Source organism: Piliocolobus tephrosceles, unplaced genomic scaffold (genome assembly GCF_002776525.5).
Source record: "Piliocolobus tephrosceles isolate RC106 unplaced genomic scaffold, ASM277652v3 unscaffolded_20, whole genome shotgun sequence".
In the NCBI taxonomy this organism is placed as follows: Eukaryota; Metazoa; Chordata; class Mammalia; order Primates; family Cercopithecidae; genus Piliocolobus; species Piliocolobus tephrosceles.
Genome location: NW_022302087.1, coordinates 3,429,383 through 3,443,845, shown reverse-complemented (window position 1 = coordinate 3,443,845; position 14,463 = coordinate 3,429,383). Strand labels below are relative to the sequence as shown.

Sequence of the window (14,463 nt, the reverse complement as noted above, 5' to 3'; positions counted from 1 at the left end):
AATCTGTCACCTCCTCTGGGAAGTCCTTCGTGATTATGGTTGCTTGAGCCAATTCAATTCCCTCCTTATTCTAATCTCTCATATCCCATATTGTTAGTTTCATACCTTGTCCTAACACTGATTATATTTTGTTTTAGAGTTTATTATGAACTGTATAGTGTCTTATATTTAAAAAAATTTCTTATTATATTATATGTAAGTATTGTCTCTGGAAGACTAAGAAAGTTGGGATCAAAAACAATGACAAGATTTAAACTGCAGCAGGTCTACCCACTTGCCTGGAGAATAGTTGTTATTATATCACAACTAACATGTATTGAACATTTTTTCCAAGGCTCAATTCTTAAGTGTATTACATACGAGTAACTTAATCCTTGGAACAATTCTGTGAGTTAAGTCTTATTTACCTTATAAGTAAATATTTACCATTAGATGAGGAAACAGAGGCAGAAAAGGGTAAAGTAACAGCCCATGATGGTGAAGCTACAAAGTGGCAGAACTGGGATTCCAGCCCGGGAGGACTAGCTTCAGTCTTCTTGCAGCACACACGGGCCTTGATGATTCCGCCTCTGCCCATCTAACCTTAGCTCTGGCTACTTCTCCTGCGTGGTGACCTGTGCTGCACCCTTACTGAAGCTCATCGCTGCCAGAGCAGGGGCATTTTGTGAGTGCTTTCTGGGGCCAGGCACTGTGTTCACAGTTGACATTGAGTAACTCATTCTCTCAAGAACCCTATGAGGCTGGTTTATTATTTTCCCCATTTTATAAATGAGGAAACTAGGTCAGAGAGGTGAAATAACTTCTCAAAGGTCATAGAATGAGAAATTCATAATAGTAGGATTTAAAGCCACATCATTTTTCATTAAATGATGAGATAGGCAAAATCTGAGACAGAGAAAAGTTGATTTTTACCAATATTTGTTGAATAAAGGAATGATTATGTCCACATCTTAAATGCTGAGTTTTTAACAATTTTAAACAAATACAGATTTAATTAAAATGGAAACTTTTCACTTTCTTTATTCTAATTTCTAACATCAATGAAATGAGGCAATTTATGTTCCTACTTGTTGGTGTGTTTGAATTAATTAGATATGTGCCTCCTTTAGGCTACTGTATTGGACTATTCCAGAATACTTTAATCCATTGAATTCCAAACTCCTTGCCCCAATGCCCTACCTGAACCTCATCAAAACTTTTATTCCCTTCTCAAAGTTTTATAGCTTACTTATAATTCGACCCTGAAAAGGAAATGAGCTCTCTGAGCTTTCTCTTTTCTTGGGTGGCTCCCCCTTTGTGTCACTCTTCACTGCCCATTTTGGCTGGAGCTGCCCATCCAGCCAAAGAGCCCAGCCTCTACCATCTGTCTACAGTGGGGCTCAAGCCCAGAGAGTTGGGTCCTTTTACCCAGCTTGATTTACAATCACATACCCTCCATGAGTCCCTAGCCTGCACTGATGAAACTGAGTATCCTCCTGGGGCTCTCAGAGATGAAGGCAAAGGTAGTGTGGAAGGTGGGCAGAAAGAGAGCTGGGCTCAAAAGAGAAGGGTGGAGAGCAGGAAGATAAAGGAGGCATCCTTCACAAGAGAGGTGTGGTTATTGTCAATTAGGTTGTTGTTGGAGAGCACATTGATGTACACTGTTGCATTTTATTCTCACAGTTTCCTGTGAAGAAGGCAATTAGGCAGAGTGGCATTGTATCTACTCTATCAAATGAGGAAACTGAGGCAGGTGATCTGAGTTATCTCAATTGCTACTGCAGTTCTTTTTACAACTGGCCTGGAGTCTGTTCTGGACTTTGATGCTAGTGCTCAGCCACACAGATTATAGTGTTAGGAGAACTTGACTCATGGGGTAAAGTCCATACTCCAGCAGCCCCAATGCGCTGAGTGAAACCAAGGATGTGTTCTTCCATTTAGCCAGATGACTCGACATGTATTCTGCTTGTGGGAGTGCTCAGCTCTGTGCTGCTGTTTGGTTATGCCCGCCATGGCAGCCAGGGACTCTTCTCAGATGTAGTGCACCACTCGTGTCAGGCAGCCGAGTGCAGTGCGCTAGTAACCAGCTTCTCCTTTAACTCTCAGATGGAATTGTCTACCCCAAAACCATCTCTTCTCATAAAAGACACCCACTGCCTCCATCCAGACCTCCTTCCATCTCTCAAATTTCCTTTTTAACTTACCTTGGAAACACAGGCATTGTATTTCTGACCCCTTTCCCTCAGCTCTGACTTCTTGCCAAACAGTTACTGAAGCCTGGCAGTTACCATCTTTGATTCAGTTGGGGTCTCACATCTCAGCTGGCCTATTTCCTTAATCTTCCAGTTAGCCTCCTGCCTCCAGTCACCCCCAGCCAGCATCACCCTGCACTCCACTGACAGAATTACCTGACTACACATCTCTCTGACTGAAAACCTCAGCTGGCTCCTCATTGCCTCCAGTCTAATTTTCAGACTTCTTCATGTAGAATTCAGATTCTCCCACTATACTCCAATGCATGTATTCTTCAGCCACACTGAGAAAGTCACTTTCTCAAACACACAGGGTTCTTGCCTTCATACTTTTCCACCTCCTGTTACTGCATCATTTCTACACTTGTGAGAGAACTCCTGGTTTTCCTAAGGTATATCTTAGATGTTTCCTATCTTCCTTCCAGCTGTTCCCATGCAGAATGAAGGCTGATTCTCCATCCTCCTGTAGACCTTGTAATATTCCACCATTATGCACTTACATTTTTGTATATGATGTTGCTGTCCCCTGCACATAAGTTGCAAGCAACTAAGGGTTAGGCACATTTCCTTTGGTCATCGTTTTATTCCCTAACACCTACTAGATACAAGTAGAATATAAGCTTCTTGAAAGTAGCAGTCTTTGTGGCTGGCATGTCATAGGTATCTATTAAATATTTGTTGAATGAGTGAGTAATCAATAAATGTTTGAATTAGCAAGGGTAGGAATGTATGGCTCAGATACTACCAGTGTAATACCCCTTTTGTTGACCGTGTGTTCATGCCAGCAGCTCATGGTTGTGGTCTTGTGTCTTGCAAAGTAAGGACAGGCTCATGATAACAATGTAGCTTTCCCAACTACTCAGGGTGCATGTAACTGACTTGATCTTGTTTTGTATCAGGAGGCCAGTTCACTTTTTTATGTATTCAATTTCACTATATGAATTGCTCCTGTGAAAAAAATACTACATTATTGAAATTCTTAATTATACTAATCACTCCCCTTTCATGGTTATTGAGAATTATAGCTAAATCAAGGAGAGGATTGAATTTGGGTAAATCAAATGAGTACGTACTTAACAAAAATCCCTTTAGCTATTTTCGTTTTTGGGCGTATAGCAACACCTAGTGGCTTTACCGATTATTTCAGAGATTATTTCTAGAAACAGCTTCTTGGGTTTTTTTCCTCCCTTATTTCACCACTACTTATTTAATATTTTTTCTTTCCTCTTAATTAATGAACAAATGTCTTTGGCCATTTATTTTGTATTTAGAAAGTAAACTGGCTCTAGCATAGGAATAGATATTACAAAATTGATGTTTATCCATAAAAAGTGTGCCCCACCTAATAAAAATAAATGAAGTACTTTAAATGCAGATATAAGGATGATATAGCTCAATATTTTAAACATTTCACAACCTCTGGAACCTTCTGAATAATGGCATTACTCAAATGGGAGCCTTTTGTGGGAAGTATTCTCTCCCTTTTATATAGATAGAATTTCTTATTTCTTTATCAAATGCATGTGTAGATCACTGTATGCACAGATATATACATTTTATGGGATGCCTTGCTTATCAGGTACTCAATAATGAGTTCTTCATGTTTATATTTGCCATGTCATTGAACTGTTTTTATGTTTTGAGAGTTTAGGTCCCCAGAAGAAATATGTCTAACCTGCATCACACGGATTTCTGCCTTCTTAATAAATGATGTATTTTACAATTTTTCTTACCTTGACAACTTAGAATTATGGTTGCAAATAATTATTGCATTGAGCTGATGCCTTCTAGAGAACTTTGGGGGCTATTCCCGTATTCGGTTTGTTTTAGACAGACTCCAGTGCTTTATGAAACATTTGTATCTGTTCTTTACAGCTTTTCTGTCTTCTCCTTCTTTTCTTATCCTGCTGCTGGCATTGTTTCTTTCTTTCCCAGCCCGCTTCTTTTTTCTTTTCTTTGTCTCCCTCTTGGCCCCTTGTGATACCTTGCCTCTATTCTTTTGTGGACTAGAGGGTCAGCTAACCAAGTCGGCTAACTACGTAGCTTAGTACTAACCCAATTCTCCTGGCTCCTAATTTTGTGCTGTTTCCACTATACTACACTGAAGATGTATGCAAAATCTGTAATGCTTTAAAGTAAGAGTAACTAGGTTTTGAGAGGACGTGGTCCACTAGAGCAAAATCCACAGCATTAGTGATTCTATTACTGTTATTTTAGCCATTAGATAGCATTTGTTGTACTCCTGGCCTGGTCACTATGTATGTGAGATTCTTCCTATTCACATACATAGGGAGAGAATTAAGTTAAGCAACAGATATTCATTGTGCATCCCCTCTTTGTCAGGAGCATGCTAAGCACAAACGTGTAGACTTTTGATTGCATGCTAAAATTGACAAACCACGTGCAGGATTATAGATGCCTTCATAATTATGTGTTCAAATAGGAAGTTTTATATGAGACCATCCATCCTAAAGATTTGCAAAGGGTATTAATGAACTTTTAAACTTTCTGAATTGATGTGTTGTTGTGGCCAAATAATCTATAAATGACACTTAAAAGAAAGTTGAATTTTCTTCATGCTGTTAATATGAACTCTAAGCCATAGGGCAATTTACCTCCTCATAAATGGTCACTATTTCTTGTGCATTGTGGGATCTGAAATAAGCATATATGTTATATAGACTTTATGCAGTGTAGCTACTCTAAATAATAATACATTTAATTCCAAATATCTTCTATGGATTTCTGTCTTATGCACACCTATTTTATTAAAGCTTTATGAAGACATTGTATAATTTTCAAAAAGTCCTAAGCTTGAATGTAAATAAAGTTTTGATTATTTACCAAATAATCTAGGAGCCACACATAGATTTTTTGATAAAACAGAGAAGTTGATTTTTTAAAAATACTTCTAAATTATAAAGATGTATTTTGTTCAGGTGTTCTTCCAATAAAGGAGTTCCTAGTTTTTTTGTGGCTATAAATTTCAGGATTTGTTGGCCTTCTTTTTAGTTCATTTTGTGTCTCCTTGGTGGGACATTTGACATAGCATATCAAATTGTGACAATAAGAGAGTCAGGCTTTGCAGCCAGACCACAGGTGGCAAATTAATTAAAGCTTCTGCACCTGCACTAATGTGCTTATCTCTGGGAGAAGGTAACCATTACTCTTTAAAATCCAAAGGTGACAATTAACATTTCAAATGTTTGCTCCTGCCCCGTGGCCTGTGACGTTGTTAGAGAAACACATCCTCAGTGTCTTAAGAGGGTCAGTGAGAAACTGTTTTTAGGAGCATAATCTGGGTGACTAGTGGCTCTTTCCATAGGATTTACCTGTCAAATATAATCACATGCAGCTATTAAAATTACACTGGAGAAGACTTAGTGATGCAGAGAAATTAATATTAAAGTTTTTTTTTTAAAAAAAGAACATTCCATAACTGCAGTAGAACGTTCTATTTTTGTTTAAAAATTACCTACATGCACAACTGGAAGAATATATAAGAGTATTAACAGGCTTATCTTTGGGAGGTAACATTGTAGGTGATTTTTCTTCATTTTGGTGGGTTTTTTTTTTTCAGATTTTTAACAGTGAACTTGGATTATTTTGTAATCAGAAAACAAGTTATTAAAAAGTATTTGTAACTTTCATTTTTTTCTTTAACGTGAAAGATGATTTTTCCCCCTAGACTCTCTAACTTCATTATTCAGGAAAGTGGGCAGGAATCACACTGAATTGGGGTTAAGAGAACTATTGTCAGCTTTCATTAGTTCACTCCACAAATACTTGTTGAGTATCTACATTGCACCCAGGCAGTGTTGGAGATAATGCATTAAATAAAGCCCCTGGGAGAGAAAGTACAATAAATAAATACTTACATCTTATAGTGATCAGTGTTCAATAAAGACTAAGGGGATTTTCGGCCGGGCGCGGTGGCTCAAGCCTGTAATCCCAGCACTTTGGGAGGCCGAGACGGGCGGATCACGAGGTCAGGAGATCGAGACCATCCTGGCTAACACGGTGAAACCCCGTCTCTACTAAAAAATACAAAAAAAAAACTAGCCGGGCGAGGTGGCGGCGCCTGTAGTCCCAGCTACTCCGGAGGCTGAGGCAGGAGAATGGCGTAAACCTGGGAGGCGGAGCTTGCAGTGAGCTGAGATCCGGCCACTGCACTCCAGCCTGGGCGACAGAGCGAGACTCCGTCTCAAAAAAAAAAAAAAAAAAAAAAAAAAGACTAAGGGGATTTTTTAGCATTGGCAGGGGAGGTGTCAGTTTTTTCATCTTTGAAAAGTGAGGGGTTTAGATCAGAGGAATAATGAAATCCTTCCCTCTCTAACATTCTGAACCTCCTATGACTTTTGAATAACAGTTCACTACCAAAGCAATTCTCACCTAAAGGCAAAAGTGGGTCAATGTTAACATTGAGATAAAAGAGGAAATGTATATCCTGAGAAAAAGACTTGATTAAAAAGTGATGTTTCTGTAACTGTTGTTGATAATAAAGATCAGAAATGAAAATAGAGCATTAAATGTTTACCTAACACAGTAAATAGTACAAAAGAAAATATGATATCTTTCTTTGTTTCAGGTATCCTCTGGCACATGCAGGCCTGATGTTTCAGAATCTCCTGAATTACGTCAGAAGTCACCATTGTTTCAGTTTGCTGAGGTAATATATTACAATTGATACTTAACTAATGAGGAAATTGTAAAGTGGGCTTAAGTTGGGGCTGATAACAGTAACTGAAAGCAATGAAGAACTTTACTCAGCTCAACCATAAGTGGGAAAATAGAATCCAATTTTGGAAAAGGTATTTTGGGTCTCTAGAGTTCTTAATTAAGAAATAACTACATTTATGCATTTATAGAAGCTTATTGTTAAAGTCATACTAAATATTATCAACCTCATTACTAATTTTTACTCATGGATAGTAAGGTTAAGAATATTTTGAATTACTATTAGAATTTAGTAATTTATTGTTTATTTGATAAAACAGAAGACAGAATCAACTCATGGTTATTGGCTATGCAACTAATCTATGCATTTCTTTTTCTTTTCTTTTTTTAGTACACTTTCATCTTAATTGAAACTTTAGCGTGAGGTTGGCAGTTTTCAAAGTCTTCTTTTGTCAGACTTATTCAGCTCAATGGTCTCTTGACACTGGTTCAAAGAGATGGTGTATAAAAGCACATTATCCTTGATATCAAGTCTAAAGTTTAAGACTGCTCAGAATATCTTAATTTGCTCTAGAACTCAATATGAGCCCTCATTGATAAATTTTTTTCTTAAACTTTAAGCCACCTGGTCTTTCCTTGATCATTTGAATTGTCTTTGACCAGACTTTCTTCACCACTGTCATCCTTCCTGGTGTTTGCCCAACTGTTTTACAGTTTTGTGCAGGGGGAACATTTTTTATTTTTTATTTTTTTTTAGAGTCAGAGTCTCACTCTGTCGTCCAGGCTAGAGTGCAGTGGCATGATCATAGCTCATTGTAACCTGGAACTACTGGGCTCAAGGGATCCTCTCGTCTCAGCCTCCTGATAACTAGGACTGGAGATGCATGCCACCATGCCCAGCTAATTTTTTTTTTTTTTTAAACAGGGTCTGACTATGTTGCCTAGGCTGTTCTTAAATTATTGATCTCAGGCGATCTTCCTGCCTCAGCCTGTCAGAGTACTGGATTACAGGGCATGAGTCACCACGCTCAGCCTGCACTCTTTTTTTTCAGAAGCAGTTATAAACTTATTAAGATTGATCCCAACTTTGAAAGCAGAATGGCTTAAGAGATGATCCTTGAACCTTTAAAGATCTAATGAAACCTCTAAAATTTCACAGGAAATTTTGGATATGTTAGCATGTGTACACTTTTGTGGTTTCTAACAGCATGTCTAAGACCCAGAGAGATCCCTGATCCTATTGCTTTTATATAAAAGGTCTCTATCTCCAGGAGCTCCTATGCATTTATTAATTGAAATCCTTATCTTAATATTAATTTATAATAACATCCCCCCCCTTTTTTTAGAACTTATGAGATACTTTTTCACAAAATTGCATAGATTATAACACTGGTTCTATTTTGTTCACTGCCTGATTTAATTCTTAAAGGAATATATTATATTTAGGTATAACCTACAATATTTATATATTTCCCCTTATATACATTGTTTTTCTTTTTCCTAACTTTTATAAAGGATTGGTAGGGATGAAAAGTAATGTCTGAAATAAGTTGTACTGAGTTTATAATTCCTAAGACTTAAGGAAGATTTCTCTGGGTTCATTTTTGGATTCTGTCATATTTGCACATCACAGTAACTTGAAATGATAAGATTCATGGTTTGACCAAGAAAAGTTATAAAATGTTATCCTTGAATGTCTTCAGAACACTTGGTTAGATCTTACAATGGATAAAATGGTTTATTTCTACCTAGTTTGTTAAATTGGATTTGGTTGATATTTGTTGTTCTTACTGATATTTATTCTAAAAATGCTTATCTGATTAAAAAGCACAGTAGAATGAAATTTTCCTGATGGCTTCAGCAGTGGATACAATTAATTACTCAGTCAGTCTGTCTACTAATTTTTTTTTATTTTTATTTTGAGACGGGATCTTGCTATGTTACCAGGCTAGTCTTGAACTCCTGGGCTCAAGTGATCCACCTAGCCTCCCAAAGTGCTGGGATTACAGACGTGAGCCACACTGTGCCCAGCCTCCTGATTCTTTCTCATTCCTAAACATCACTTTTATACTGTATAACTACGTGGCCCTGTTGTTTTTCTAACCAGTTTAACTAAAATGAAAAAGCAATTTTTGTAATTAAAGAGTTTTGATGAAGGTGGATTTGCTGCTTAGTAAGTAACCTTTGATGGAGTTGTTGGTGAACAGTTATTTGAAGGAAAGACTTGTGGGATTGGGAATGGGCTGAAGTTATAATGCCCAGGCTTTCTGCTCCTGTGACCCACTTTTACCCTGTTTTATAGCTGAATAAAAGGTTTTTTCACTTTGGAACCAAAATTACTAACTCACCTTGCTCCCAAAATGTCCTTGAAAAGTATTTCCACATGTTCCTCTGAGCAAAGTCGAAGGAAGCTACCATAATTACCAACTGAAAACAAAAGGTCCCCTAGTTGAATCAAGTATCGGGTGGCAGACTCTATTCATTGTCACACACTGACGTGTGTGTGTGCGTGTGTGTGCATGTGCATGTATGCACATGTGTGCGTGCGTGTGTGCATGGGTGCGTGTGTATGTGCATGTGTGCGTACATGTGTGTACGTGTGTGCATCCGCGTGCGGGCGTATGTGTGTGCGTGTGCGTGCGTGTTTGTGTACGCGCATGTGTGTGCGTGTTCATGTTGGGTGGGAGGATGCAGGAGCTATGAAAGAAGAAAATACTTTTCATATTTAGTAAACCATTTATTGAGTTCTGGTGCCATGCTAGGTAACATCTTTTATGGCTTATTTTTTTTCACCATAATCCTCTAAAATGCAGATTATTATCATCATCATCAATTTACAGTGGTGAAAAATAAGTCTCAAAAAGTTTAGCTGAGCTGGCCAAGGTCATATGGGCAAGTAAGTAGCAGAGCTGAGATTCAGTCTCCCAGATACCCTGACCTGCATCCATATGCTTCACCAATACTGCATCACAGCTGCCTCTTAACTAGAGAACAGCTTGGAGGGAGTGGTGTTGGGAAGAGAGTGAGGGAGTGGCTTTACTTGCAGCCTCCAGCTTTTAATAATACACATTTTTTCCTTTTTTTTTAAGTAAAGAAATTTATTTCAACAGGTCTTCTTAACTGCTATTTGATATATACCTGGTACCCTTACCAAAGACATAGCAAATGAGCCACACTCAGTCTTTGTTCTTTATAATCATCTGTTTTTAGAAACATGGCCTTTGTCTTCTCTTATCAGTTATAATGCTCTTCTAAAGGGATTGGGGGTAATGACTCATTTTTAAATCTTTATCAGTGTCTACAGTTGAAAATATATGGCAGAATCTTATGATCTGATGTGGAAGAATGTCATTGTGCATTAAGAATTGCTTGTTTCCTTTCAGATATCTTCAAGTACATCCCACCCTGATGCTTCTACAAAGCAGTGTCAAACATCTGCCTTGTTTCAGTTTGCAGAGGTATGGCCTTTTTTAAATGCTTTTTGGGCTAAGAAAACTTGTTGAGCTCAGGAATGCTGGAATGGAGTTTTTATAATGTATAGTGAACTTTAGGCATGCCTGTTGTCATTATTAACATAATGCACATAACAGAATATTTATTGCTTTTTCTGCTGCCTTTGATGTAATCATGGTCAAATCAGGTCCAGATTTTACACCCATTTTATAAGCATTCATTGAAGAGTTCATTCAGAATACCAGTAATGTGTTTATTTCATTTTATCTTGTTTTAAATTTATTTTAAAAGCTTGAAAAAACTGCTGTCAACACGAAGACCAGAGGGTTTCGATTTATTAAATTTTTCCAATAGTGAAATTAGATGCTATAATTCATGAATAACTCTCTCACAGTGATTGCAGTGGTGAATACGACCTGTTAAATCAGGTAAAATTAACTTTCAAAGTGATGTAGCTTCAGCCAGTATTTTTATTAGTGTGTAATCCCAGGCTTAGATCAGGTCAGCTTTTGTAAGATCTCAGATTTCTTTGGTTTGTCAGCCAAAGAGAGCACACACCAGAGAGCAACTTTTTTGGTTGGTACGCTGCAGAGACAAATCTGATATTCTTGATTTTGCTACAAAAGCCCTGGCCTCAACCATATGTTCATTTCTAATGAGCACTATGTGGCAAATAATAAAACGTATATAGTTTGTGAAAATAAGATGCTATCTGCTTTAGGTCTTTTCTTCTTTTCCTTTTTATCCCAACTAAAAAATGCATATCATAAACCAAGCAATTTTTTATAGGGTTGAGAGAAAATGACAAGCAGGACTGCGCTGTTTAATATTGATGTATTGAATCACTTTGATTCATTTGAATAAAGAATACTGCATAAATGGAATGTAAAATGATATCCTTTTGGCAGAAGAAAACCTACCATCTTACTTTGAAAATGAGAAAAAAATTACTTTTGGCTCTTACAAAAAAAAGAAAAAAAGCTGTCTCCTCTTGGGACAACTTGTGTCAACTACTATGACTTTATACCATCGGTTGGCCTGCTTATGTATTAGGCTTCCCTGCCATAGTATTTGTTTAGCTGCTGAGGGCTATTGTATAAAACTGGTAACAAAAATATATAATGTTATTTCATGAAGAAAAATTTGCTTAATTAATCTGAATTAATTAAGATTTTGTTACAATTTTCCATTATAATAAGGAAGCAGTTATTTTCACTGTCTAGGGGAAATAGTTTTGTTAATAATACTTTCTTGCTTTCTTCCAGTTATTGATGCCCATTAATTCTTCAGAGTTAAAAAGGAATTTTGCCATATTGACTAAATTTATTTTTAATGTTGATATCTGAGCCAGTTCTATCCAACTTTTCAGAAACATTTTTTTCAAAGCAAAATTGATTTGCCATGTATTCTGTTTGATTAAATTCTATACTGCATAGCAGGAATATTAGAAAAGTAGTGGCGCATCTTTGACACACCTGATATTTACATATGCACTGACTACCAAGAGTGTCCAGCTTAACTTCAAATACCAGTATGGAATAATGGAATATCTCAGCTGATGCTGGTTCTATCTCTTATCACTGCTCAGCCTATGATTCAGTGTATGTTTTTTTTTTTTTTTTTTTTTTTTGAGACGGAGTTTCACCCTTGTTACCCAGGCTAGAGTGCAGTGGTACCATCTCGGCTCCCTGCAACCTTCACCTCCCAGGTTCAAGCGATTCTCCTGCCTCAGCCTCCTGAGTAGCTGGGATTATAGGTGTCCACCACCACGCCCGGCTAATTTTTATATTTTTAGTTGAGACGGAGTTTCGCCGTGTTGGCCAGGCTGGTCACGAACTCCTGACCTCAGGTGATCTGCCCTCCTTAGCCTCCCAAAGTGCTGGGATTACAGGTGAGAGCCACCATGCCTGGCCATGATTGTTATTTTAGCAACACCATCATCACACTTGTTAGCTCCTGAAGCGCTGGGGACAGCTCTAAGGGACCAGTTTGGTGGTATAATAGCCACCATCCTGCAATTCTGCAGGATGAGATCCCATGCCTTTCATAAACTAATTTGTCCTTGCTGCTCAGTACACTAATTCTTGAATGAGATTTGGTCATTGCCTCTTAATTATACTAAGTTTTTTTTTCTAGAGAAGAAAAGAACTTCTTACTCGGAGGAGAGAGTCAGGCAGGGTGGCATTTCCAGAAGTTGCCCCTTTGCTGTACAGCACTCATCTCCTGAGGACTCTTGGGGTTTTTAGCTGTAAAGTGTATGTAGGATTTGAGGAGCCTTTTAAAAAATTATTAATTTGTAAACTTAATTAGGAGTTGTTTCAAAATATAGGAAGGCATATATGACAGAAAGACTAAAATAAAATGGATGGTATAAAAATATACATGTTCTGTTTTGCCCTAGAATGAGATGCAGTCCCCACAAGTATATAACTTTTCCTGGTTATATTTTGCAACCATTGGTAATAGCCCTAGTTCCTCAGCAAATTAAATTATTGTATCTTTGGCTATTTAGCTGTAAATGTTATATGTCTTTATACAAGAGTAGTTCATGGTTCTCAAAGGATAAATAACCTCTGTCTTCACTTTCCTCCTCTAACCCAACAGTACCCTTACTTTCAATCTTTAACATCCTACAATCTGACCATATTGTCAGACCAATACTGGGCTGGTTTTATTTAAGGCTAAATAAGAGCTAACTAGATGAACTAATAAAAATATCTACTAAAATTTGCTATGAGCATGTGTATTGCAATAGAAATAGAATAGGCTGTAATTACTCACTGCGATATCCCTAAAGCTCTTAGAATTATTTCACAAAACACCATCACCTTTGAGAAAACCCAAAGACTCTTGAAATTCTTGTTTTAATTAGTCAAAAGCAAAGGTTCTCAAACTGTATAGTACATCAGAGTCACCTAGAAGGCTGTTTACACGCAGATTGCTGGGCCGCACCGCCAAAGCTTCTGACTGATTAAATCTGGTGCTGGGCCTGAGAATTTGCATTTCCAACAAGTTTCCTATTAGAGAACCACAGTTTGAGACCACGGGTCTGTAGTTATGTGTTTTTTTAAAAAACCCAAATTATTAAATCATTATTGTTAAGGCACTTATTAATATCTCTGGGACTTCACGGTGGAAGGGTCAAGAGAGGAAGGGATTGATGTGTAATAGAAAATTACTGCGTGGAGCACTTTATAGCCCTTCTCTTTTCAGAGGGATTCCTTGTCCTATTATGTACACTTAAAGAGAAGTGGGTGTTTATATAAGCTAGGAAACAATTTATCTTTTAAAAATATTTAGCTTTGTAATATCGTTTTAAGATCAGGCATGCAAAATTCTCAGAAACTATTTCTGTTCATTTTATTTACAAACTCTTATAACACTGGGAAGAAGTTAACTAGATTTTCGCTTGGAAATGGGTTATTTATCATGTAAAATATTTATCTGAGAAACATACTTTTAACAGTAAACCCGGGTAATTTCTTTAGGTCGAAATGTTTTGTTTTGTTTTGTTTCTTTCATTGAGTCCTGATCTCTTCCTTGCAAGATGAGAAAGATATTTTTCCTTCTTAACCAAATCTGATCATTGAAAAGCTCATTGAAATTAATCTATATGGAACCATGAAACTGAATAAACATATTTATTTGTAGTTGCCTCATAAATGTTTACATTTAAGAGGAGAAAAATCAGGATTTTGAAAGAAATACAGAATGCAGGGACAGTTTCTCACTCCCCACCCCCAATTTCAGCCTGTCTCCCATTCCAAGGGGGCAGTCATATTTCATCCAGATTCAGCCTGGCCCATCCAAAGTACCATCTACTCTGTGTTTCCAGGCTCTGATCCATTAAGTTGGTCAGAATGAGTCCTAACTGCGTCTTCTGTTTACAGGTAGTGACACATCAGTCACTTTTTAGATCTAGTTTACCAAAGACTAATGACCAAATATAATGTCAGAAGGGAACTGTTGTCTTTAATTGTTTAACAGACTTAAAAGCCATGACCAATCCACATATTCTCTGATGTGCTCTGTGGCTGACTCTTACACCTAGAGGATATCTTTGCATTGAAAAATTATATTTACCTTGAAGACACAGAGCTAA

General features: G+C 37.3%; 1 protein-coding gene across 11 annotated transcripts in view; it reads left to right on the top strand.

The window, feature by feature from the left end:
- LOC113225265 (HMG box transcription factor BBX) overlaps window positions 1-14,463 on the top strand; it is a 271,898-nt gene that overhangs the window by 199,985 nt on the left and 57,450 nt on the right. For all 11 annotated transcript variants that reach the window (XM_026456848.2, XM_026456866.2, XM_026456862.2 and 8 more), the window contains 2 exons: window positions 6,820-6,900; window positions 10,292-10,366. In XM_026456848.2, coding sequence (XP_026312633.1) covers window positions 6,820-6,900; window positions 10,292-10,366 — 156 coding nt within the window. The remainder of the gene's footprint in view (window positions 1-6,819; window positions 6,901-10,291; window positions 10,367-14,463) is intronic.